Source organism: Mobula birostris, chromosome 7 (genome assembly GCF_030028105.1).
Source record: "Mobula birostris isolate sMobBir1 chromosome 7, sMobBir1.hap1, whole genome shotgun sequence".
In the NCBI taxonomy this organism is placed as follows: Eukaryota; Metazoa; Chordata; class Chondrichthyes; order Myliobatiformes; family Myliobatidae; genus Mobula; species Mobula birostris.
In genome coordinates, this window is record NC_092376.1 from 177,071,266 (window position 1) to 177,098,010 (window position 26,745).

Here is a 26,745-nt window from a genome sequence, read left to right on the forward strand (position 1 = left end):
ACTGTAACTGTACTCACCTCTATCATTTCCTCTGGCAAATTATTCCACCTACCCACTACCCCCTGTGTGAAAAGGGTCACTTTAAATCTTTCCCCTCTCACCTGTCCCTGCTGTTTCTAGTACTTGGGTATTCGTACAGGAGCCTGAAGGACGAACAACTTCTTCCCCTCTGACATCAGATTTCTTAAAGTCCATGATTCCTCATTATTCATCTTTTGAATTATTTATTTCTCTATTTAAATAAATAAATTCGCAGGACGTTAGCGTAGCAGTTAGCATAATGTACCTAACAATTTCCCAGGAGAGGAGATTAGTGCACTAAAACAAACATGGACCTGGGCTTGGGGTACAAACAACACTTTGGTGATAACTGGTCTATGGCTCAGCAATCATTCTAACAAGTGGCTCTGTCTACCTCTCATTTCAGATTACACTTCCAAGAAAGAAATTATAAACTTCACGGTAAGGTAGCCCCACAGCCAAATGCTTCTGTATTGCCACGACCGTTAACTTATCCTAGCAACATCGTATACGTATTCCCAAATAAACATTGAAAAACGGATATTATCATGTACAAGTCTCACAGCAAAACATTATGTCATCGAGCTTTGTCTGTAACGTTGACTCGAGTCATACAAAAAACTTTTTTTTCATTTGATTAAGGATTCACTATCTATAGTTGTGTATCTTAGATCCTATGCATTTTCTTCAGTGATGAACGCATATTTACAAAGAATACTGCTTCAAAGGGTGCAAGCGATATGGTCTCCAAGTGATTCCACAATTAGACTTGGATTAAGAGGGATTTATACAGGCAGTTAGTCGCGAATCCATCTAATAACTCTGTCAATGAAAGCTCCTTGAGAAAGATGGCCATTAGGTCCACCCAGATTTCACCAAAACAACTATTTTTTTGTATCCCATTAGTTCAAAACTCATGTTCACTCTGCTTACAGTCCATTTCAAATGCTGATCACTAAATGCACGAAGACTTTCCGAATGTCACTCCTGAAATGATGGTGCTGCCTTGTCTCCCTCTCACACTTTAATGCGAAGTGTTCCAAATAAGCATTTTTCACCCAGTCATCCAAGTTTCATGCATGGGTGTGGAAGGGAGGGGTTTGGGGTGCAGTTGTTAAATTGTCAGCTAAAAGGTGCAGAACTCAGGTTTGAATATGACTTCTGTGCGGTTTATATTCTGTTAACAATCTACTGGGGGTGGGGAGGACTGTTTAACCTGGAATGAAGGAGGATGAGGGATGACTTTATTGAGGTTTATATATTAATAAGGGACAGAGATAAGGAGGGTGACCAGAAACTAGACTAGAAAGCAGAAGTTCCGGTGAGAAGGACAGGATTTAAAGGACAGGTTTCTCAATCCACAGACAGTTCGGTACCGTAATGGAAAGCATAATGCTTTACAGTACTGGCGGCCGGGTTCAATTCCTGCCACTGTCTGTAAGGAGTTTGTACACTCTCCCCATGACCTCATGGGTTTCCTCCGGGTACTCCGGTTTCTTCCCACAGTCCGAAGACGTACCGGTGAGGGTTAGTAAACTGAGGACGTGCTACGTTGGCACCGGAAGTATGGCGACACCCTGTTGGTCGGACACAAGTGAAGCATTTCTCTGTATGTTTGGAGGTACATGTGACAAATAGAGCCAATCTCGAGACTCCCCTGCAGTGGGAAAAAGACCGTGGCCATTCACCTTATCCATGCTCCTCACAATCTTATAAACTTCTATAAGGTCATTCCTCAGCCAACCACCGTCCAGTCTCTCCCTGCAAGTCAAGCCCTCCAGCATCAGTAAGCAGCCTGGGGCATTACAGTGGAGGACTACTCTCAGGGTGGTGACAGATTACATACAACATAGAACAGTCCAGCACATTATAGGCCCTTCAGCCAGGAATGTTGTGCTGACCCTCAAACCCTGCCTCCCATATACCCCCCCCCACCTTAAATTCCTCCATATACCTGTCTAGTAGTCTCTTAAACTTCACTAGTGTATCTGCCTCCACCACTGACTCAGGCAGTGCATTCCACGCACCAACCACTCTCTGAGTAAAAAACCTTCCTCTAATATCCTCCTTGAACTTACTACTCCTTACCTTAAAGCCATGTCCTCTTGTATTGAGCAGTGGTGCCCTGGGGAAGAGGCGCTGGCTATCCACTCTATCTATTCCTCTTAATATCTTGTATACCTCTATCATGTCTCCTCTCATCCTCCTTCTCTCCAAAGAGTAAAGCCCTAGCTCCCTTAACCTCTGATCATAATGCATACTCTCTAAACCAGGCAGCATCCTGGTAAATCTCCTCTGTACCCTTTCCAATGCTTCCACATCCTTCCTATAGTGAGGCGACCAGAACTGGACACAGTACTCCAAGTGTGGCCTAACCAGAGTTTTATAGAGCTGCATCATTACATCGCGACTCTTAAACTCTATTCCTTGACTTATAAATAAGCTAACACCCCATAAGCTTTCTTAACTACCCTATCCACCTGTGAGGCAACTTTCAGGGATCTGTGGACATGTACCCCCAGATCCCTCTGCTCCTCCACACTACCAAGTATCCTGCCATTTTGTAATTACAGACTGTAAATTACAGCAGAGATTGGGAATTAAGTGGTAAATGCAAAATCAACAAAACAAACTTTGTTACTGGAAATCCAAAACAAAAAACGGAAGATGATGAACATACTGAACAAAGTGGAAACATGAGGAATTCTGCAGATGCTGGAATTTCAAGCAACACACATAAAAGTTGCTGGCGAACGCAGCAGGCCAGGCAGCATTTCTAGGAAGAGGTACGTCAGGGAAACAGCCAGTTTCACTGTTAAACCAGGTCAAAATGGGAAAAGATTTCTGAAAACACTCCAGTTATGTTCTGTAAACCAATACATATGTTCCCATTGACACTCAACAATTTTAAATGATACACCATCAACTATCCAATCTGGATGCACCACAGATTGGTTTGGCAACTGTTCTCCACGTGGTTTTAGACCACCTGAACAACACAAACACCTACATCAGGATGCTGTTCATTGACTATAGCTCAGCATTTTAACACCGTCATTCCCACAATTCAGATTGAGGAGATACAGAACCTGGGCCTCTGTACCGCCCTCTGCAATTGGATCCTCGACTTCCTAACTGGAAGACCACAGTCTGTACGGATTAGTGATAACATATCCTCCTCGCTGACAATCAACACTGGCACACCTCAGGGGTGTGTGCATACCCAAATGTTCTACTCTCTCTATACCCATGACTGCGTGGTTAGGCATAACTCAAATACCATCTATAAATTTTCTGATGATACAACCATTGTTGGTAGAATCTCAGGTGGTGACAAGAGGGCGTACAGGAGTGGTGTCACAGCAACAACCTGGCACTTAACGTCAGTAAGACGATAGAGCTGATTGTGGACATCAGGAAGGGTAAGATGAAGGAACACATACCAATCCTCATAGAGGGATCAGAAGTGGAGAGAGTGAGCAGCTTCAAGTTCCTGGGTGTCAAGATCTCTGAGGATCTAACCTGGTCCCAACATATTGATGCAGTTATAAAGAAGGGAAGGAGGGGCACCAGGGGGAGGTGATGGGCAGATGGGGAGAAGAGGTATGGGGAGGGGGACAGAGTGGGGGAATGAAGAAGAGGGAAGGGGGAGGGAGAACCAAAAAATGGAGAAGTCGATGTTCATGCCATCAGATTGGAGGGTACCGAGATGGAACATAAGGTGTTGCTCCCACACCCTGAAAGTGGCCTTAGATTTCTACCAATCACCTACTCATGAACAAAGCCCTCACACACTTCACTCCAAACATGCACGGCTGTCCCCGCTCTCTCTCACCTCGTTCCCCAGGGCAGGCAGCACCACGGGCGGAAGCTTGCCAGAGGCCAGGCCAACATCTGAGCCACAGGCTGGGTGCTGCCACTGGGTGGTGCCCGTTGGCACGTGCCAATAGTAGGTCCCACTGGAGTCTCGGATGGTTCTCCAGCCCGGAGGCAGGTCATGGTCCATCTCCAGGGACTGGTCATTCCACAAGTTGTCTAGAAACACAACATCAGAATACAAGTTATTGGATGTCTATAAGACCTGGTGGAAGTTCATAAAGTTCAAAGTAAATTTATTATCAAAGTAGATATATGTCACCATACACAATCCTGGGAGTCATTTTCTTGCAGGCATTCACAGTAAATACAAGAAACGGAATAGAATGAATGAAAGACCACACTCGGTAGGATAGACAGACAACTAAAGTGCAAAAGACAACAAATTGTGCAAGTAGAGAGAAAAAAATAAAAAGGAACTGTACAAGTTGTCAAAAGTGATTCCATAGGTTGTGGAATCAGTGCAGTGCTGGGGTGGGTGAAGTTATCCTCTCTCGTTCAGGAGCCTGATGGGTGAGGGGTAATAATTGTCCCTGAACTTGGTGATGTGAGTGCTGAGGTTCCTGTACCTCCCTCCTAATGGTAGCTGAGGGAAGAGAGCATGTCCTGGGTGGTGGGGGTCCCTGAAGATGGACGCTGCTTCTGTGTGACAGCGCTCCGAGTAGATGTGCTCAATGGTGGGGAGGGCTTTACCTCCTCACCATCATGAGACAAGATAGGGGAGGCAGCCAGTGTCTTTTCCCAGGATAGGTAAGTCAGGCCACTCCAAGTAACTGCACAAATCAATAGGATGGTTAAGAAGATCTACGGTTTGTTGGCTTTCATTAGTCAGCAATTGAGATCAAGAGCCATGAGATAATGTTGCAGCTCCATAAAACCCTGGGTTGACCACACAGAGTATTGTGTTCAGTTTGGTCACCTCATTATAGGAAGGATGTGGAAGCTTCAGAGAGGGTGCAGAGGAGATTCGCCAGCATGCTGCCTGGATTAGAGAGTGTGTCTTATGAGGGAAGGTTTGGCAAGCTGGGGTTTTGCTCTTCGGAGAGAAGGAAAATGAGAGGTGACTTGATAGAGGTATACACAATGATAAGAGGCATTGCTGGAGAAGACAAGCGGAGACTTCTTCCCAGGGCGGCAATGCTTAATATGTAGAGAGCGGCACACATCACCATCCCTTCCTTCATTGCTGCTGGGTCTCGCCCTAGCACTGTGGGAGTACCTCGCACCAGAAAGACTGTAGAAGATTGAGGTAACTGCTCACCACCATCTTGAAGGCTATTTGGGAATGGTCAGTAAATGCCAACCATTGGGCAGAAGATAAAAAAGCCTGAAAGAACATACTACGGGGTCAAGAACAGCTTCTATCCCACAGTTATAAGACTTTTGAATGGTTCCTGGGAATGCTAAAATGGACTCTTGACCTCACAATCTACCTCGTTTTGAACTTCCACCTTATTGTCTGCCTTCCACCTTATTTCTCTGTAACTGTGACACTTTATTCTGCATTCTGTTGTTGCTTTACCTTGTTCTGCCTCAATGCACCGAATAATGATCTGATCTGTGTAAACGGTGTGCAAGACAAGCTTTTCACTGTAACTAAGTACATGTGACAATAAGAAACCAATTCCAACCTAGTAAATCAACACACATCAAAGTTGCTGGTGAACGCAGCAGGCCAGGCAGCGCCTCTAGGAAGAGGTACAGTCGACGTTTCAGGCCAAGACCCTTCGTCAGGACTAACTGAAGGAAGAGTGAGTAAGGGATTTGAAAGTTGGAGGGGAGGGGGAGATCAAAAATGATAGGAGAAGACAGCAGGGGGAGGGATGGAGCCAAGAGCTGGACAGGTGATAGGCAAAAGGGATATGAGAGGATCATGGGATGGGAGGCCCAGGGAGAAGGAAAAGGGGGAGGGGGGAAAAACCCAGAGGATGGGCAAGGGGTATAGTGGGAGGGACAGAGGGAGAAAAAGAGAGAAAAAAATATATATTAACAAATAAATAAATAAATAAATAACGGATGGGGTACAAGGGGGAGGTGGGGCATTAGCGGAAGTTAGAGAAGTCGATGTTCATGCCATCAGGTTGGAGGCTACCCAGACGGAATATAAGGTGTTGTTCCTCCAACCTGAGTGTGGCTTCATCTTTACAGTAGAGGAGGCCGTGGATAGACATATCAGAATGGGAATGGGACCTGGAATTAAAATGTGTGGCCACTGGGAGATCCTGCTTTCTCTGGCGGACAGAGCGTAGGTGTTCAGCAAAACGATCTCCCAGTCTGCGTCGGGTCTCGCCAATATATAAAAGGCCACATCGGGAGCACCGGACGCAGTATATCACCCCAGCCGACTCACAGGTGAAGTGTCTCCTCACCTGGAGGGACTGTCTGGGGTCCTGAATGGTGGTAAGGGAGGAAGTGTAAGGGCATGTGTAGCACTTGTTCCGCTTACAAGGATAAGTGCCAGGAGGGAGATCGGTGGGGAGGGATGGGGGGGACGAATGGACAAGGGAGCCGCGTAGGGAGCAATCCCTGCAGAAAGTGGGGGGGGGGGGAGGGGGGAGGGAAAGATGTGCTTAGTGGTGGGATCCCGTTGGAGGTGGCGGAAGTTACGGAGAATAATATGTTGGACCCGGAGGCTGGTGGGGTGGTAGGTGAGGACAAGGGGAACCCTATTCCTAGTGGGGTGGCAGGAGGATGGAGTGAGAGCAGATGTGTGTGAAATGGGGGAGGTGCGTTTGAGAGCAGAGTTGATGGTGGAGGAAGGGAAGTCCCTTTCTTTAATACAGGAGGACATCTCCCACGTCCTGGAATGAAAAGCCTCATCCTGAGAGCAGATGCAGCAGAGACAGAGGAATTGCGAGAAGGGGATGGCATTTTTGTAAGAGACAGCGTGAGAAGAGGAATAGTCCAGGTAGCTGTGAGAGTCTTAGGCTTATAGTAGACATCAGTAGATAAGCTGTCTCCAGAGACAGAGACAGAAACAGAAAGATCCAAAAAGGGGAGGGAGGTGTCGGAAATGGACCAGGTAAACTTGAGGCCATGGTGAAAGTTGGAGGCAAAGTTGATGAAGTCAACGAGCTCAGCATGCGTGCAGGAAGCAGCGCCAATGCAGTCGTCGATGTAGCGAAGGAAAAGTGGGGGACAGATACCAGAATAAGCTTGGAACATGGACTGTTCTACAAAGCCAACAAAAAGGCAGGCATAGCTAGGACCCATACGGGTGCCCATGGCTACACCTTTAGTTTGGAGGAAGTGGGAGGAGCCGAAGGAGAAATTATTAACAGTAAGGACTAATTCCGCTAGACGGAGCAGAGTGGTGGTAGGGGGAACTGGTTAGGTCTGGAATCCAAAAAGAAGTGGAGAGCTTTGAGACCTTCCTGGTGGGGGAAGGAAGTATATAGGGACTGCACATCCATGGTGAAAATAAAGCAGTGGGGGCCAGGTAAATGATTTAGTAAGTGATTTAATTTACCGTGGAGGGTCCTCTGACTGGTTGCATCACTGTCTGGTATGGAGGGGCCACCATACAGGATCAGAAAAAGCTCCAGAAGGTTGCAGACTCATCCGGCTCCATCATGGCCACCAGCCTCCCCAGCATCCTGGACATCTTCAAAAGGTGATGCCCCAAAAAGGCAGCATTCATCACTGAGGATCCCCATCACTCAGGTTATGTCCTCTTCCCATTGCTGCCACCAGGGAGGAGGAACAGCAGCCTGAAGACACACACTCAATGTTTTAGGAACAGCTTCTTCCCCTCCGCCACCGGATTTCTGAATGGACAATGAACCCACGAACACTACCTTTTTTTTTGTACTGCTTAATTTAATTTTATATATACGCATTTATAGTCTGCTGCTGCAAAACAACCTATTTCACAGTCAAGTCAAGTCAGGTCACTTTTTATTCTCATTTCGACCATAACTGCTGGTACAGTACACAGTAAAAATGAGACAATGTTTTTCAGGACCATGGTGCTACATGAAACAATACAAAAACTACACTGAACTACGTAAAACAACACAAAAACTATACTAGGCTACAGACCTACCCAGGACTGCATAAAGTGCACAAAACAGTGCAGGCATTACAATAAATAATAAACAAGACAGTAGGCACAGTAGAGGGCAGTAGGTTGGTGTCAGTCCAGGCTCTGGGTATTGAGGAGTCTGATGACTTGGGGGAAGAAACTGTTACATAGTCTGGTCGTGAGAGCCCGAATACCTCGGTGCCTTTTGCCAGATGGCAGGAGGGAGAAGAGTTCGTATGAGGTGTGCATGGGGTCCTTAATAATGCTGTTTGCTTTGCGGATGCAGCGTCGGGTGTAAATGTCTGTGATGGCGGGAAGAGAGACCCTGATGATCTTCTCAGCTGACCTCACTATCCGCTGCAGGGTCTTGCGATCCGAGATGGTGCAATTTCCGAACCAGGCCGTGATGCAGCTGCTCAGGATGCTCTCGATATATCCTCTATAGAATGTGGTGAGGATGGGGGGTGGGAGATGGACTTTTCTCAGCCTTCACAGAAAGTAGAGATGCAGCTGGGCTTTCTTTGCTATGGAGCTGGTGTTGAGGGACCAGGTGAGATTCTCTGCCAGGTGAACACTAAGAAATTTGGTGCTCTTAACGATCTCTACGGAGGAGTCATCGATGTTCAGCGGAGAGTGGTCGCTCCGTGTCCTCCTGAGGTCAACAACCATCTCTTTTGTTTTGTTCACATTCAGAGACAGGTTGTTGGCTCTGCACCAGTCCGTTAGCCGCTGCACCTCCTCTCTGTAAACAGACTCATCGTTCTTGCTGATGAGACCCACCACGGTCGTGTCATCGGCGAACTTGATGATGTGGTTCGAGCTGTGTGTTGCAGCACAGTCGTGGGTCAGCAGGGTGAACAGCAGCGGACTGAGCACACAGCCCTGGGGGGCCCCCGTGCTCAGCGTGATGGCGTTGGAGATGCTGCTTCCAATCCGGACTGATTGAGGTCTCCCAGACAGGAAGTCTAGGATCCAGTTGCAGAGGGAGGTGTTCAGGCCCAGTAGGATCAGCTTTCCAATCAGTTTCTGAGGAATGATTGTGTTGAATGCTGAACTGAAGTCTATGAACAGCATTCGAATGTCCAGGTGGGTTAAGGCCAGGTGGAGGGTGATGGCAATGTCGTCGAATGTTGAACGGATGGGACGGTACGTGAACTACAGGGGGTCCAGTGAGGGGGGCAGCAGGGTCTTGATGTGCCTCATGACGAGCCTCTCGAAACACTTCATGATGATGGATGTCAGTGCGACGGGACAGTAATCATTGAGGCAGGGCACTGAAGACCTCTTCGGCACGGGGACGATGGTGGTGGCCTTGAAGCACGTAGGAACGACGGCGCTGCTCAGGGAGATGTTGATGATGTCAGTGAGAATCTCTGCCAGCTGGTCTGCACTCTGCCAGGAATATTGTCTGGTCCAGCAGGGTTGACCCTGCGCGTTCTGGTTTTTAATTTGGAAAATCAAAGTAACCTGAGCCTGTAGATGCCATGGGCTTATGGAAAGATCAAATGTTCCCAGACCCCATCAAACAAGTTGTGGAAATCTGAATTCTGCGATTTCTTCGCTGCACATTGTGAGTGAGATCTCTGCAGTACAGGGAACTGCTGAATGTGGTTTTGGACAGGGATCTTTCTCACAAGCCAAGACATTTCATTAGCTGGGTTTCTCACCTTCTGTTACAGTGGAGTGATTTGTGTATCTGCTTCAGTTTACCTTGTTCCCCTGCGACAGCTGAGTCTTTGGGTTTGGAATGGAATAAACGGCAGTACTTTCAACGACAGCTAAAAATAATGGACACTTCCAAGAGCTAGGCAACTTCTTTACTATCCCTGCCAAATGAATCATCTCACACCCTGCAGCTTCTTGCTGCCTCTTACTGACAGATTGTCTCAGTCTCGCTGTATCGTGGTGACACTGGTTACACCTGCACTCTGCAATACCTTCTGACCACTGGTCATTGTTAGAAGAGTGTATGAGTAGGCCATTCAGCCCTCCAAGCCTGCTGTACTTTTCAATATGATCACATGAGAGGGCTCAGAGGCAGTTTACTAGGACGCTGCCTGGATTAGAGGCCATGTGCTATAACGAGAGGGTGGACAATATCGGGCAGTTTTCTCTGGGGGGAGATCTGATAGGGGTTTATAAGATTATGATTGGCATAGAGTAGACAGACAGTATCTTTTTGCCAGGGTTAAAATGTCTAATACCGGAGGGCATGCATTTAATGCGAGAGGGGTAATTTCAAAGCAGGTGCGAGGGGCAAGTTTTTTTTAACACACAGACAGTGGTGGCTGTCTGGGAAGTGCTGCCTGGGGTGGTGGTAGAGGCAGAATCTTTAGGGACTTTTAGATCAGCACACGAACGTGAGGAAAGTGGAAGGACATGGACATTGCATAGGCAGAAGGGATTAGTTTAGTTGGCCATTTGATTACTAATTTAACTGGTTTGCAACATTTTGGGCCAAAATATTCATTTCCATAGATGTATTGTTGAGTGGTGCAGCTTGGTGAGCCAGAAAGACGTTCTGCGCTGTATCTCTAAATAAATTAACTAATTGATTACATTAGCCAAGTCGCAGGTAGCATTGTGGGTGGTAAATGGGTTTCTCGGGTTGGTGGTGGGGGGAATCCCAGGCATCAGTTAGGACCCTGGCTTTTCCCTTGAACTATTGTTACTGACCTGGTGTTGGGTGCAAGCCCCAGTTTCTCAGCCTGCTGGTTGGTAGAACAAAGGTTTTGAGAACTGCAGAATTGGTAAATTGGTCTGTTATTGTCACCCGTAGCGAGGTACAGTGAAAAACTTGTCTCGTACACTGTTCATACAGATCAGATCATTACACGGTGCATTGAGGTAGTACAAGGTAAAACAATAACAGAATGCAGAATAGAGTGTCACAGTTACAGAGAGAGCGCAGGAAGACAGTGAAGTACAAGGGCTGTAATGAAGGTCAAGGAAATGGTCTTGGACATTTATTTTATTTTTTTTTAGAGATACAGGGCGGAACAGGCCCTTCCGGCCCGACAAGCCACGTTGCCCAGCAACCCACTGATTTAACCCGGGCCTAGTCACAGGGCAATTTACAATGACCAATTAACCTACTAACCATTATATCTTTGGACTTTCGAAGGAAACCAGAGCACTCAGAGCAGACCCACATGGTCATGGGGAGAACGTACGAACTCCTTACAGATGATCCCAGAACTGAACGCTGAACTCCGCCGCCCTGAGCTGTAATAGTGTTGCGTTAACACGACATTACCAGGGCGCCAGTGCTATGCTCTGTCATATAGCTGTGGAAGGAAGCTGTCCATGAGCCTGGTGGGACATGGTTTCAGGCTTCTGTCTGGGAGAGGGGACACTGACATGGCTGGCATTTACTGGCCAGTCACAAGTACCCCTGAAGGGGATGCGCAGCATTTATAGAACATAGAATAGTACAGTACAGGCCCTTCAGCCCACATTGTTGTGCCGACCCTCAAACCCTGCCTCCCATTTAACCCCCCACTTTAAATTCCTCCATATACCTGTCTAGTAGTCTCTTAAACTTCACTAGTGTATCTGCCTCCACCACTGACTCAGGCAGTGCATTCCACGCACAAACCACTCTCTGTCCTCTTGTATTGAGCAGTGGTGCCCTGGGGAAGAGGTGCTGGCTATCCACTCTATCTATTCCTCTTATTATCTTGTACACCTCTATCATGTCTCCTCTCATCCTCCTTCTCTCCAAAGAGTAAAGCCCTAGCTTCCTTAATCTCTGATCATAATGCATACTTTCTAAACCAGGCAGCATCCTGGTAAATCTCCTCTGTACCCTTCCCAATGCTTCCACATCCTTCCTATAGTGAGGTGACCAGAACTGGACACAGTACTCCAAGTGTGGCCTAACCAGAGTTTTATAGAGCAGCATCATTACCTCGTGTCTCTTAAACTCTATTCCTCGATTTATGAAAGCTAACACCCCATAAGCTTTCTTAACCTTGGTCTTCTGCAGCCTTTCGGGAGAGTGGCGCTGGGGTGAGAGTTCCCCCACTTAAACCCAGCAACGATGAAGGAAGGGGCAGTGACAAGTGCCGGGGTCACTGGGGCCTGAGTCTTGCAGGGCAACCTGCAGTCTTGCCCCTGCTGCAGGTGAGGATCCGGGATTGGACCATGGCATTAGAGTAGACACAGGAGATTCCGCAGGTGCTGGAAATCTGGAGCAGCAAACAGAGGGACTCGGCTGGAGAGGAATGGATGGTAGATGTTTTGGGCTGTTTATTCCCCTCCACAGATGCTACCTGACCTGCTGAGTTTCTCCATTCATTTTGTGTGTTTTACTCTGGATTTCCAGTATCTGCAGAATCACTTGCGTCTGAGGAGAGATTGGATAGACTGGGACCGTTTAACCTGGAATGGAAAATGTTTGGGGGTGGGGAGTGACCTCATTGAGGTTTATATATAAATAAGGAACAGAGATAAGGAGGGTGACCAGAGTCTTTCCCTCAGGGTGCAAGAGTCTAAACTAGAAAGCAGAAGTCACGGTGAGAAGGACAAGATTTAAAGGGGACCTGGAGGACAGGTTCCTCAACTCAGGGGCAGTTCGGTGCCGTAATGGCAAGTGTAATGCATCAGCGACCCGGGTTCGATTCCTGCCACTGTCTGTAAGGAGTCTGTGTGCTCTCCGTGTGACCTCCAGGTGCTCCAACCGTCCAGAGCCGTACGGGTTGGGGTTAGTGAGTTGCGGGCATGCTATGGAAGGGGGGCAACACTTATGGGCTGCCCCCAGCACATCCTCACAGTGTCACAGTGTTGGCCATTTACATAAACAAAAATGTTTCACCATACGTTTTGATGTACATCTAATGAATAAGGCTAATCTTTGTCCATCATTAGGAGGTTTTTCCAAATGACATCTCAACTGTGTCATCCCAGGTTCAATTCCCCTGCGGAAAGCTCAATCCATTACAGGCAAAGCACAAAAAGACCCCCACATTCGAGCCACGCCCTCTTCTCAATAGTAATATCTGGAAGGAGGTACAGGGCCCTTCGATTCCACACCACCAGGTTCAGGGACAGTTACTACCTTTCAAGGGTTGTGGGGTGGAGATACATCTCTACCAGGGGAGGTGTAAAGTGCTCCTTCACTCCGCTAGCCTGCGGGTACCCTTGGGAAAGGTGTAGCACCTGCTTAGTCCCCCCCCTCCCTGATCAGGGCCATGCGAAGCCATTGGAGCAGCTGGTGCAAGTCACAAGTCCTGGTTGTGCGACCACTGATCCCAGGCAGACAATCTCTGAACAGTATGAATTATGGCTGGGGTCACCTGTCTTGTAGAGACACCACCCAGGAGAAAGCAAAGACAAGCCACTTCTGCAGAAAAAATTGCCAAGGACAATCATGGTGATGGAAAGACCATGATCACCCACCACGTCATACAACACGGGACAGAATGAACGAGTGAATCCTCAACCATCAGGCTCCTGAACCAGCGAGGATAATTTCACTCACCTCAACTCTCAACTGATCCCACAACCTACAGACTCACTTTGAATGACTCTACAGCTCATGTTCTCAGTATTATTTTTATCTTTACAAAACTCTCCAGTGTATTTTGTATGCTGCAGTCACTGTTATAATGTTTTTGCTAAATTAACATTTCCAAACACCACAGTACTTTAAACCCTGGAGTCTGTTGCTGTGTCTCTTGCCTGTCTATAACTCTTTCCTAATCCTTAAATCTTCAAGAGGCCAATCTGTCCCTCTAGCTTATTCAGCCTCTGTATATGCCCCAGTGAAGAAACTACTCTTCATTCCAACTGCAAGCACAGCAGTAATCTAGCTTAATGCCACTTCTCCTTCCCTCCCTCCTTCTCCCCTCTCCCTCCCTCTCTCCCTGTCTCTCCCTCTCTCTCCCTCACACAATGTCATGTCTATAATTAACTCCAGCTGCACTGAGCCAGAGCCAGACAACCACTCAAACAATTAAATGGCTGTGGGCGGCAAGAGGGACCACAGGAAGGAAAATTAACTGCCATGGCTTTCACCCTGAACTCTCCGTCTCAGCGGCCGTGCGCGGAGATCTGTTCAAAGAAATTGGATGAGATTGAAACAGAAAATCTGATCTGCTGGGTAACACGCACAAAATGTTGGAGGAACTCAGCAGGTCTTGCAGCATCTATGGAAATGAATACAGTCTCGGCCCGAAACATCGACTGTTTATTTATTTCCATAGTTACCGCCTGGCATGCTGAGTTCCTCCAGCATTTTATGTGTGTTGTTCTGGGTTTCAATCATCTGCAGAAACTCTTGTATTTGATATGTTGGCCTGCGTTAAGACCGTAGGTCCGTATGACATAGGAGCAGAATTAGGCCATTTGGCCCATCAAGTCTGCTCCACAATTTCATCATGGCTGATCTGCTATCCCTTTCAACCCTATTCTCCCCGTAACATTTGACACCCTTACTAATCCAGAACCTATCAACCTCTGCTTTAAATATATTCAATAACTTGGCCACAGCCGTCTGTGGCAATAAATTGCACAGATTCACCACCTTCTGGTTAAAGAAATTCCTCCTCACCTCTGTTCTAAAAAGATGTCCTTTTATTCTGAGACTGTGCTCTCTGGCCCCAGACCCCCTCCCCTCCACAGGAAACATCCTCTCCACATACACCTTATCTAAGCCTTTCAAAATTCAATAGGTTTGAATGAGATCCTCCCCCTCATTTTTCTGAACTCCAGTGAGTACAGGCCCAGAGCCATCAAATGCTCCTCATACATAAACCCTTTCATTCACAGGATCATTCTTGTAAGGCTCCTCTGGACCCTCACCAATGCCAGCACATCCTTTCTCAGATAAGGGGCCCAAAACTGCTCAGTGAGGTCTGACCAATGCCTTAAGACCTCAGCGTTAGTCGGGGGATTAAGTTCACGATCCATGAGGTAATGTTACAGCTCTATAAAACCCTGATTAGACCACACTTGGAGAATTGCGTTCAGTTCTGGTCGCCTCATTATAGGAAGGATGTGGAAGCTTTAGAGAGGGTGCAGAGGAGATTTACCAGGATGCTGCCTGAGTTGGAGAGTGTGTCTTACGAGGATAGGATGAGTGAGCTAGGGATTTTCTCTTTGGAACGAAGGAGGGTGAGAGATGACTTGAATGAGGTGTACAATCCGATAAGAGGCATAGATCGAGAGCACAGCCAGAGACTTTCTCCCAGGACGGAAATGGCTAATACGAGGGGGTATAATTTTAAGGTGATTGGAGGGAAACACTTGGGTGACGTCAGAGGTTTTTATTTTACAAACGAAGTGGTGTGTACGTGGAACACATTGCCAGGGGTGGTAGAGACAGACACATTAGAGATATTTAGAGACTCTTATACAGGCAGATCAATAAAAGAAAAATGTGGTGCTGAACAAATTAAACTGATAATTAAAAGCCTAACTAAATGAGGATTAGTAAATTATGAGCACGCTACATTGGCACCGGAAGCAACGGTGATACTTGCCAGCTGCCCTTGAGCTGTGATGGTCGCTGACTCAAAGGATACATTTCACTGTGCAAAAGTCTGAGCTACAAATACATATACTGTAATGTAACTACGGTGCCTAAGACATTAGCACAGTATTGTAGTAATTTTATGTGAGTGGAAGGGGGCAGGTAGAGGAGAATCATGGCTGGGAAAAGGGGAAGGGCGAGGGGACGGAACGGGAAGCACCAGAGAGACATCCTGTAATGATCAATAGAGCAATTGCTTGGAATCAAATGACACTGCCTCATGTCTCAGGGCTGGGTGTGTCTGCACTGACACCATCCCCCGCCCCTGGCACTCCTCTGCCACCCCTCCTGTCCCACACCCCTCCTGTGGCGATCCACCCTCACCATTCCCAACCTCTTTTTGTTCCACCAGATTTACAAACTCACGCTCCGCTCCATGTTGACATGTAGAATACTGCGCAAACATCTATTGCACCATAGCCAAGACTTTAGCAAAGTACTGTATTTTTCAATATATATGTGATAGCTAATCTCTTAAAAAAATCTCTCTTCTGCCTACACAATGTCCATATTATAGAGAAAGGGTGAATGTTCGGATTTTATCCCCTGGAGTGTCAGAGAATGAGGGGAGACTTGACAGAGGTATACAAAATTATGAGGGGTATTGATAGGGTAAATGCAAACAACCAGAGGTCATGGGTTAAGGGTGAAAGGTGAAATGTTTAAGGGGAACCTGAGCGTGATCTGCACTCGGAGGGTGGTGAGAGTGCTGAACGAGCTGCCGGGGAAGTGGTTCAGATTCATCACTTAAGGGAAGAAGTTCATGGATGGCAGGAGTATGAAGAGTTATGGTCCAGGTGTGAGTATGTACTTTAATAATAAATTTACTTTGAACTCCCTCTAACCTTAGAAGCGTATTCTCTGAGGTTTGACATTTTTGATCCTGGGGAAAAGATTCTGACTGTCTACCCTATAGGTAACCGAACAGCTCGGTATGGACTAGATGGGCTGAAGGGCCTGATTCTGTGTTGTAGCATTCCACGACCTTATGCTGCCTCCTTCAGAGGATGCGTATCTGTACCCTGGCAAAGGGAGCACAATGTGGTGACACAATCCCCAACTGCTCGGCAGATTCTGCATAGTTCGGTGATACCGAACTGGTTCTAATCTCTATAGTGTACGATGGAGATCGTTCTGACTGGTTGAATCACGCCTGGTCTGGAGGCTCCAAATCAGGATCACAAGATGCTTCAAAGATTGTAGACTCATGGGGACAACCCTCCCACCATTGAGGACATCTTCAAAGGCAGTGTCGCAACAAGGTGATACCCATCACTAAGCTTCCTCACAAACCAGGACTTCCCTCTAATTACCACTACCGTCAGGGTGGAGGTACAGGAGCCTGAAGACCCACACTCAGTGATTCAGGAACCATTTCTTCCCATCTGCCATCAGATTTCTGAATGGTTCACAAGCCCATGAGCACTACTTTATATTTGTAACTTCAGACAATTTTTATGTTTTATTTTCCTATAAATGCCTGCAAGAAAATTGAACACGTTGGTACAGTATATGGTAACATACAAACGTGTAGATATGTCCTTTGACAATAAATTGACTTTGACTTTGCAGAAGATTATGAGGTACAGCACATGGATAGAAAGGACATTTTTGCTGTACGTTTTTATAACTTGATGATTTTAAACCACGTATACGCCCTCATCCAAGGTGATGGACTTGGAATCGATTAATTAGCCCTGGGAGATCGAGTTGACCTTGGATTGTTTCACTGGCTTGTGTCTTACAGTACTGTGCAAAAGCCTGAGGCACATGTATATAGCTCGGGTGCCTAAGACTTTTGCACAGTACTGTGGTAATTTTATGTATTGCTCTGTACTGCTGCCGCAGAAAAAATCTGTGATATGTGAGTGATGATAAACCTGTTTCTGATACGGGTCTCTATTGTGGACTGAGAGTAGGAAGGGGGTCAGAGACAGGGGACTCATGTTTGGGAAAAGGGAAGGGAGAGGGGAGGGAGCAGGAAGCACCAGAGGGACATTCTGTAATGATCAATAAACCAATTGTTTGGAATCAATGATCTTGCCTGGTGTCTCAGGGCTGGGTGTGTCTGCATCCACACAAATCTCTGCCCCTGGCACTCCTTCTCTACCACCTGTCCCACACTCCTCCCACAGCGCTCCACCCTCACCACCCCCAACATCCTGCTCCCTCCAGATTTACAAACTCTCTCTCCACCTCACAAATATAGTACCGTGCAAAAGTCTCAGCTATATATATTGTATGTGGTTAAGGCTTTTGCAAAATACTGTGTCAGTGATAATAAACCTGATTCAGATTCCAATTCTGATACTATTTTCTCTTTTTCTCAGTCTGACAAAGAACCTCAGACATGAAGTGTAACTCTCTCTCTCTCTCTTTCTCTCTCACAGACTCTCTCTCCTCAGACGCTGCATGACCTACTGTGTATCTCCAACATTCACATCTCCACCAAGTTCAGATTCTGTTTTTAGTTTTTCTCACAAGCAGAGGAGTCATGTCCTTCTGCAACGGGAGAGGTTACAGAAACCCAAACCTTCCCTCTCACTCCCGGCTGTGAAAGGGTTAATATCAAGTTGCAGATAATAGTAATTTATAACAACTTGACACCAAGTTTGGGGGCGTAGCGGACAGCAGTGAAGGCTATCAAAGCTTGATTTGGTTAGAGTTTATAAAATGAATCTGGGTGTCCTCGGGCACAATTTGCACAAGAATGTTGGTAATTAGACAAGCAAACAGATTGTTATTGCTAAGTGGGAGGTGAATTGAACATAAACAGGGAGAAGTTATCTTCAGAAAGTCACAGAACACTAATGAGGTCCCACTTAGACTGCTGTGGACAGTATTGCTAGAGTTATTTCAGGATGGTTGCTAAGGTATTGAAACCAGTTCAAAGAGGGCAACCTTTACTTCAAAAGTACGAAGGTTCATTGATCATCAAAGTATGTAAGCAGTATACAACTCTGAGATTTGCCTTCTCCAGATGTCCACGAACAAAGAATACTTATACCCAAATGCACAAGTTGTCTTAAGAAGGGACTGGATAACCTGGGTTTGCAGCACCTTAGCTTAGAAGAGGCAGAGGGGATTCGATTATAGACAATAGGTGCAGGAGTACGCCATTCAGCCCTTCGAGATAGCACCACCATTCACTGTGATCATGGCTGATCATCCACAATCAGTACCCTTTTCCTGCCCCCTCCCCATATCCCTTCACTCCGCTATCTTTAAGAGCTCTATCTAACTCTTTTTTGAAAGAATTCAGAGAATTGGCCTCCACTGCCTTCTGAGGCAGAGCATTCCACAGAACCACAATCCTCTGTGTGAAAAAGTTTTTCCTCAACTCTGTTCTAAATAGCCTACCCCTTATTCTTAAACTGTGGCCTCTGGTTCTGGACTCCCCCAACATTGGGAACATGTTTCCTGCCTCCAGCGTGTCCAATCCCTTAATAATCTTATATGTTTCAATCAGATCCCCTCTCATCCTTCTAAATTCCAGTGTTTACAACCCCAGTCACTCCAATCTTTCAAAAATTGAAATGCAAAGTCCTGAGGGGCAGGTGTGGACAGGATGTTTCCTCCATTGTGAGAGAATCTTGAGCTTGGAGTCACTGTTTAAAAATAAGGGGTCACTCAGTTCACAATGTCCCTCTCAGGAGTTTCTGGAACTCTCTTAGAGTCCCAGTGTCGTACAACAGTGAAGCAGGTCCTCATGCCCAACTGGTCCGTGCTGATCACATCCTCCCTTCTATCCCAGTCGCACTGTCCCACAAACAATCACATCACTCTAAGACCTCAAGTGGTCTTAGAGTCCTACATTCTACATTGGGCAGCACAGTAGTGTAGTGGTCAGCACAACGCATTACAGCTCCAGTGACTTGGGTTCAATTCCCGCAGCTGCCTATAAGGAGTTTGTACATTATTCCCATGACCAGTAGGTTTCCTCCAGGTGCTCCAGTTTCCTCCCACAGTCCAAAGACATACCAGTTGGTGGGTTAATTGGACAGTGTAAATTGTCCCAGGACTAGGCTAGGATTAAATCAGAGGGATTGCTGGGCAGCGTGGCTCAAAGGGCTGGACGGGCCAGAAGGGCCCATTCCTCACTGTATGTCAGTAAAGAAATTACGGAAACACAGCTTTCAGCCCAACTACTCCATGCCGACCGAGGCTCAATGAAGCCAGTCCTACTTGCTTGCATTTTGCCCACTTCCCTCCAAACCCTTCCTACCTCTCCCAGTATATTTCAAATGTCATTATTGTACCTGCCTTAACCAACTCCTCTGGCAGCTTGTTCCATCCAGCCACTACCTTCTATGTGAAGAAGATTCTCCTCAAGCCACTTTGCAAATCCTTCTCCTCTCACCTTCATCCAGGCAGGTGTGAGGTGTGCACTTTGGGAGTTCAAATGAAAGGAGAAAGGTTGCATTTAATGGTTGACCCCTCAATAGCACTGCGGTACAGAGGGACCTTGGGATCTAGGGCCATAGTTTGTTGAAAGTGGTAAATGCATTGTATGTCATGCTCGGCTGCATTAGTAAGCATGTTAAGTACTGTATGAGAGTGAGGAAGTCACGTTGCAGGTCCATAAAACTTCAGTTAGACCACACTTGGACTATTGTGCGCCATTCTGGTCATCTATGTTATAGGAAGGATGTGGAGAAGGTCGAAGAATGGGGTTGAGAGGGATAATAAATCAGCAACGATGGAAAGGCGAAGCAGACTCGATAGACCAAATGGCCTAACTCTGGTCTTATGGACTGTGGAGAAGTTCACCAGGATGCTGCCTGGATTAGAAGCCATGAGCTAAAAGGAGTGGTTCAAAAAGCTTACCTTGTTCTCACTAAGGTGTCCGAGGTTGAGGTGACACCTGAGAGGCACATATAGGGTCATTATCATCATCACTGTTATGTGCTGTGTTGCATGACATCATCATTATGTGCCATGTTGTATGACATCATCATTAAGGGCCATCTCATACTGCATGGGTGATCATGGTCTCATGACCACGATTGTTCTTGGCAAGTTTTTCTGCAGAAGCGTTTTGCCATTGCCTTCACAAGATGGGTGACCCCAGCCATTATCAATACTCTTCAGAGATTGTCTGCCTGGTGTCAGTGGTCACATAATCAGGACTTGTGATCTGAACCAGCGTCTCATACAACCATCCACCACCTGCTCCCATGACTTGACCTGACCCTGATCGGGGGGCTAAGCAGGTGCTACACCTTGCCCAAGGGTGACCTACAGGCTAGCGGAGGGAAGGAGCACCTTACACCTCCTTTGGGAGAGACGGATCTCTACACCACCACCCAGACCTAGAGGGTGGACAGTCAGAATCATTTCCCCCAGGGTCAAAATTGTCAAATTTCAGAGGACATACTTCTAAGGTTAGAGGGGGTTCAAAGTAAATTTATTATTAAAGTACATACAGTATACATATGTCAAACACTACAAAATCTGCAGATGCTGGAAATCCAGAGCAAAACTCACAGAATGCTGGAGGAACTCAGCAGGTCAGGCAGCATCTGTGGAAATGAATAAACAGTCGACCTTTCGGGCCAAGACCCTTCTTCAGGACCAGAAACATCGACTGTTCACTCTCTTCCATAGATGCTGCCTGACCCACTGTATCTCTCCAGCATTTTGTGTTGCTACACTATCACTGTATGTCACCAGATACAATCCTTAAATTCATGTTCTGGTGTGCATTGCAGGAAGTTTAGAGAGGATGTGAGAAGTAGGTTATTTCACACGAGGGGTAGGTACCCGGAATGGTCTACCAGAGCTGGTGCTGGAAAAAGGCAGTTCGAGGCGTTTAGACAGACACGTTTTTATGAAGGGAGGGAGGAGGGTGGTATGGACAATAGACTGGAGGACATTCAGTATGAACTGGCTAAAATCAGCACAGCATCCGTGGGCCGAACAGCCTGTCCGCTGCTATACTGTTCTATGTTCAGACTCCGGCCCCAGTAGATGGCTCCACCCCGACGCCCCTCACTTTACGTGCCAGCCTTTGAGTCAGACCAGGGGTAAACAGCCTCTCTCCCCCACCCACCGCCACTCGTCCACCCCCGCATCGTTCAACCCCTCCCCCTTCCAAGACCCCAGACAGGCCCCAAAAACGCCGCTTAACCTTAACCGTTTCGGCGCCGGGCGCGGGGCAGCGGGCTGGTGAAGCAGGCCGGGGTGTGCAGGGTTAACCCGCTGCCGTCGCTCCGGGGTTCGGCTCCTACCTGGACACACCTCCCCTTCTGGGGCTGGATTGATTGCAAACGGCGCTGGGTTTGGAGGAGACCGGAGGGCGAGGGGGACTTCATTGCAAGGTACCCGACACAAACCGTGCCGCGTTCCTGGTGTTGCAAGTCACCAGGGATCTCGACGCACCCTCGCAGTTGACAATGATGATGGCGAGCATGTAGTCCTTCCCCAGCATGGCTCCCGGCGAGAGGGGGGCTCGCCGCCTCTTCCATAAACAGGGAGGGGGTCCCGGTTAGCCGCTCGCACCGCCTGTCCTTGCAAACTACGCCGTTCCCACTGATGGCTTCCTCGCTCCGCATCCACAGCCACGAATCCCACCGCACTGGAACCTGGAGAGACGCGTTACCCGGAGATTGAGATTGCAAACCGCACGCCAGCCTCGGAAACCATTAACCCCCTCGGCGCAGGTTGATCTCAACGAGAACGGAGCGGCGCGATTCGCTCTCTCGGGAAAGCCCCCTCGCTCGCTGATCCGACCGACGCACGGAGTCCTTAACCCTTTCACAGCCCCGGAGTGTGAGACAGGATCTCCGTAGCCAGTCCTCCCCCACTCTTACTCCTGCGGGACATGACTCTAACCCGCCTTCAGAAACATCTTTAAAAACAACAGAATCTGCACCCGGTGGAGGTGCGGACGCTGAAGATGAAGGTCGTGCAGCGTCTGAGGAGGGGGAGAGACGGAGGGAGAGGAAGAGGGGGCAAGAGAGAGTGAAAGGGGGAGGAAGAGGGATAGATGGATAGATATGTTTTTTTGTCTGAGGCTCTTTGCCAGAACAGAGAGAGAGAGACCAGGATAAAGGTTATTAGCATTGACAAATGTGAAATTTGTGGCAATACAGTGTAATACATCAAAAACTATAAATTATTATAAATATATATTAAAATAAATAAGTTGTGCAAAAGAGAACAAGGTAGTGTTAATGGACTGTGCAGAAATCTGATGGCAGAGGGGAAGAGGCTGTTCCTGAAATATTGAGTGTGTACCTTCAGGCTCCTCTTGATGGTAGCAACGAGAAGAGGGCATGTCCTGTGTGATGGGGTCCTTAATGATGGATGCCACCTTTTTGAGGCATCGCCTTTTGAAGATGTCCTCAGCGTCCACGATGGAGCCGGCTGAGTTTACAACTTTCTGCAGCTTTTACCGATCCTGTGCAGTGCCAACCGGGCACCCCCACCTCACCCCATGCAATCGGTTGGAATGCTCTCCACGGGACGTCTGTAGAAATCTGTACCGGGCTGTTAAGGGGAACAAGAACTACCAAGTATTTTTGAAGATATGTTTAAATAAATAATCGGTTCACAAAAGTAAAGTTAACACAAATGAAACCAGCAACTGGTTCAGTGAAATTTTAAGAGACACAGAGCACCGCAGATGCCGGAATCTCAAGCAATACTCTAAAGTGCTGAAGGAACTCAGCAGGGCAGGCAGCATCTGTGAAGGGAAATTGTCAGTCCATGTCTGGGTTGAGGCCCTTCACCTGAAATAGTGAATGTTGATTGAACCAATTTTGATACAGGGTCTTGAGGAATTGAATCATTTCATCCTGTAAATTAGCATCCTCGCCCTGGGTCGCTTCCTCCTTCCCTTTCTCCCATGGTCCACTCTCCTCTCTCATCAGATTCCGTCTTCTCCAGCTCTTTACCTTTCCCACTCACCTGGCCTTACATATCACCTTCTACCCATCCTCACTTCATTCTCCCCCCACCCATCCACCCACCTTCCCTCTCACCTCTCACCTTCCAGCTAGTTCTCCTACCCCTTCCCCCCACCTTTTTATTCTGTCGTCTTCCCCCGTCCTTTCCAGTTCTGATGAAAGGTTTCGACCTGAAAGTTCAACTGTGCATTCATTTCCATAGATACTACCCGACCTGCTGAGTTCCTCCAGCATTTTGTGTGTGTTACCCTGGATTTCCAGCATCTGCAGAATCTCAAGTGTTTAGGTATAATTTAAGTTAATGTTAATTTACATTTGTAATGTTCTCTGTTGCTGCAGCAAAAAGCTAATTTTCATGGCATTGTTTGTTTGCCCGACAATGAATATGAACTTGAACTTTGCTGGTGCAGTCCTGTGACCTGTGACCTGGATTCTGCCTGGATAATGTTCCAAACATTCTCTGGCCCAGCGGCCCGTGAATCCGTCTTCAAGTTACTCCATTCCTGGAAATCCTTTTTCTGAGTAAGCAATAAATCTATGAGGCCAAGGCACAAGCCAGTGAAACAATCCAAGGTCAACTCGATCTCCCAGGGCTAATTAATCGATTCCAAGTTCATCACCTTGGATGAGGGCGTATACGTGGTTTAAAATAATCAAATTATAAAAACGTACAGCAAAAATGTCCATTCTATCTATGTGCTGTACCTCATAATCTTCTGCAAAGTCAAAGTCAATTTATTGTCAAAGGACACATCTATGTTACCACATACTGTACCAACGGGATCAATTTTCTTACAGGCATTTATAGGAAAGTAAAGAAATACATTAGAATTTATGATAAACTGTAAATAAACAAAAGCTGATGTACAACCAATTTACAGAAAGAAGTCAAATGGTGCAAATATAAAATAATAACACTGAGAACGTGGGTTGTAGAGGCCTGGAAAGTGAGTGTGCAGGTTGTGGAATCAGTTCAGGGTTGGGGTGAGTGAAGTTACCTACGCTTGCTCAGGAGCCTGATGGTTGTAGGGTGATAACTGTTCCTGAACTTGGTGGTGTGGGGCGTGAGGCCGATGGAAGTAGTGAGAAGGGAGTATGGGATGGTGCAGGTGGTCCGTGATGATGGATGCAGATGATAGAACAGTGTAAGCTAGGAGAAGCATAGATCCAGCCAGCACCCCTTTTCCCTGCATGGCTATAGAACATAATACACTAAAGCACAGTACAGGCCCTTTGGCCCACAACGTTGTGCTACTCCAAGATGTATCATCCTTCCCTCCCACGTAGCCCTCCATTTTTCTGTGATCCCTGCCCCTATCTAAGAGTTTCTTGGAAGTCCTCAATGTATCTGCCTATACCATCGCCCCAGGCAGCTCATTCCACACACCCACCACCCTCTGTGTAAAAAAAAACCCAATACTTTCCTCCAATCACATTAAAATTGTGCCCCCTTATATAAACCAAAGGAAAAACACTCTGACTACCCACTCGATCTGTGCCTCTTATCATCTTGTGCACTTCCATCAAGTCACCTCTCAGTCTCCTTGCTCCAGAGAGAAAAGTCCGAGCTTGCTCAACCCGTCCTCATGAGACATGCTCTCTAATCCAGGCAGCACCCTGGTAAATCTCCTCCGCAGCCTCTTTAAAGCTTCCACATCCTTCCTATAATGAGGCAACTAGATCTGAACACAATTCCCTGTGTGGTCTAACCAGGACTTTATAGAGCTGCAGCATTACCTTGTGGCTCCCGAAATCACTTCCATGACTAATGACGACTAACAGAATATACACCTTTCTAACCACCCTATCAACCTGTGCGGTATCTATGAGGGATCTGTGGACGTGAGCCCCTAATTCCCTTTGTTCCTCATCACTGCTAAGAATCCTGCCATTATCCCTGTGCTCTGCCCTCTAGTTCGATCTTCCAAGGTGAATCACTTCACACTTTTCTGAATTGAACTCCATCAGGCTCTTCCTGGCCCAGCTTCGCATCCTACCTATCACCCATTGTGACCTACCACAACCTTCTGCACTATCCACAACACCATCAACTTTCATGTCATCTACTCATTCATATAAACGCCCCCTCCCAACTCCCCGCTCAGTCATAAAAACAGCCTTCTTTTCCATTTCTACCCCATTCATCAAAACACACCCCATTCCTCTTCCCAACCATTCATAAAAACGCTCTTCCTTTTCATTGCTACCCAAGTCATTAAAGCGTACACCCATTCCACTCTGCACTCATTCATAATACAACACCATTATTATAACCTATAACAATAAATGACAATCATGTATAATTCATATGAGGGGTGACTGATAAGTTCGTGGCCTAAGGTAGAAAGAGTCAATTTTAGAAAACCTAGTACATTTAATTTTCAACATTGTCCCCTCCTACATGTACACGCTTAGTCCAGCGGTCGTGGAGCATACTGATCCCTTCTTTGTAGAAGTGGTCCACAGCAGGGGTGATTGATAAGTTTGTGGCCTAAGGTAGAAGGAGATGAGTTATTAACTTCAAACTTTCTGCATAATCACTCAAAGAGTTGAACTGCATGTGCATGTAACGAGAGCTGTATAACTCATCTCCTTCTACCTTAGGCCACAAACTTATCAATCACCCCTGCTGTGGACACTTTCTGGAGGTCCAAGATCCTGTATGCTCCACGACCGCTGGACTAAGTGTGTAAACGTAGGAGGAGACAATGTTGAAAAATAAATGTGCTAGGTTTTCTGAAATTGACTCCTTCTACCTTAGGCTACGAACTTATCAATCACCCCTCTTATTGACACAATTACAAAGGAAGTACAGCAGTGGCCTATATTTCATTTGGAGTTTGTGGAGAACTGGTATGTCACCAAAGACTCTCGCAGATTTCTATAGATATAACTTGGAGAGTATTCTAACTAATTTCATCACCGTCTGGTACGGAGGGGCCACTGCACAGGATCAGAAAAAGCTGCAGAAAGTTGCTGATTCAGCCAGCTCCACTGATCTCTCCAGCTTCAAGGACATCATGAAAAGGAAATGCCTCAAAAAGGGGGCATCCATCATTACAGACCCCCACCACCCAGGACATGGCCTCTTCTCATCGCTACGGTCTGGGAGCCTGAAGACACACACTCAACATTTTAGGAACAGGTTCTTCCTCTCTGCCATCTGATTTCTGAATGGACCATGAACGCATGAACAGGACCTCACTACTTTTTTTCTTTTTGCATATATATATTCCTTATAGTAATTTGTAGTTATTATTATTATGTACTGCTGCTGCAAAACAACAAATTTCACGACATATACCAGTGATATTAAACCAGATCTGATTCTGAATCGTGGTGCCAATTTAAACCAATTCCATCTGTCCGCACATGGTGCA

General features: G+C 46.8%; 1 protein-coding gene across 2 annotated transcripts in view; it reads right to left on the reverse strand.

The window, feature by feature from the left end:
- apbb3 (amyloid beta (A4) precursor protein-binding, family B, member 3) overlaps nt 1–22,737 on the reverse strand; it is a 58,470-nt gene extending 35,733 nt beyond the window's left edge. The window contains exons 1-3 of one of the 2 annotated variants that reach the window (XM_072264148.1): nt 22,695–22,737; nt 21,837–22,039; nt 3,857–4,056 (exon numbers count right to left, since the gene is read on the reverse strand). In XM_072264148.1, coding sequence (XP_072120249.1) covers nt 3,857–4,056; nt 21,837–21,885 — 249 coding nt within the window. In that variant the 5' untranslated portion in view covers nt 21,886–22,039; nt 22,695–22,737. Of the gene's footprint in view, nt 1–3,856; nt 4,057–21,836; nt 22,184–22,694 lie in introns of those variants that run through there. The other variant, XM_072264147.1, reaches the window with a different exon arrangement.
- Nucleotides 22,738–26,745: the final 4,008 nt, after the last annotated feature.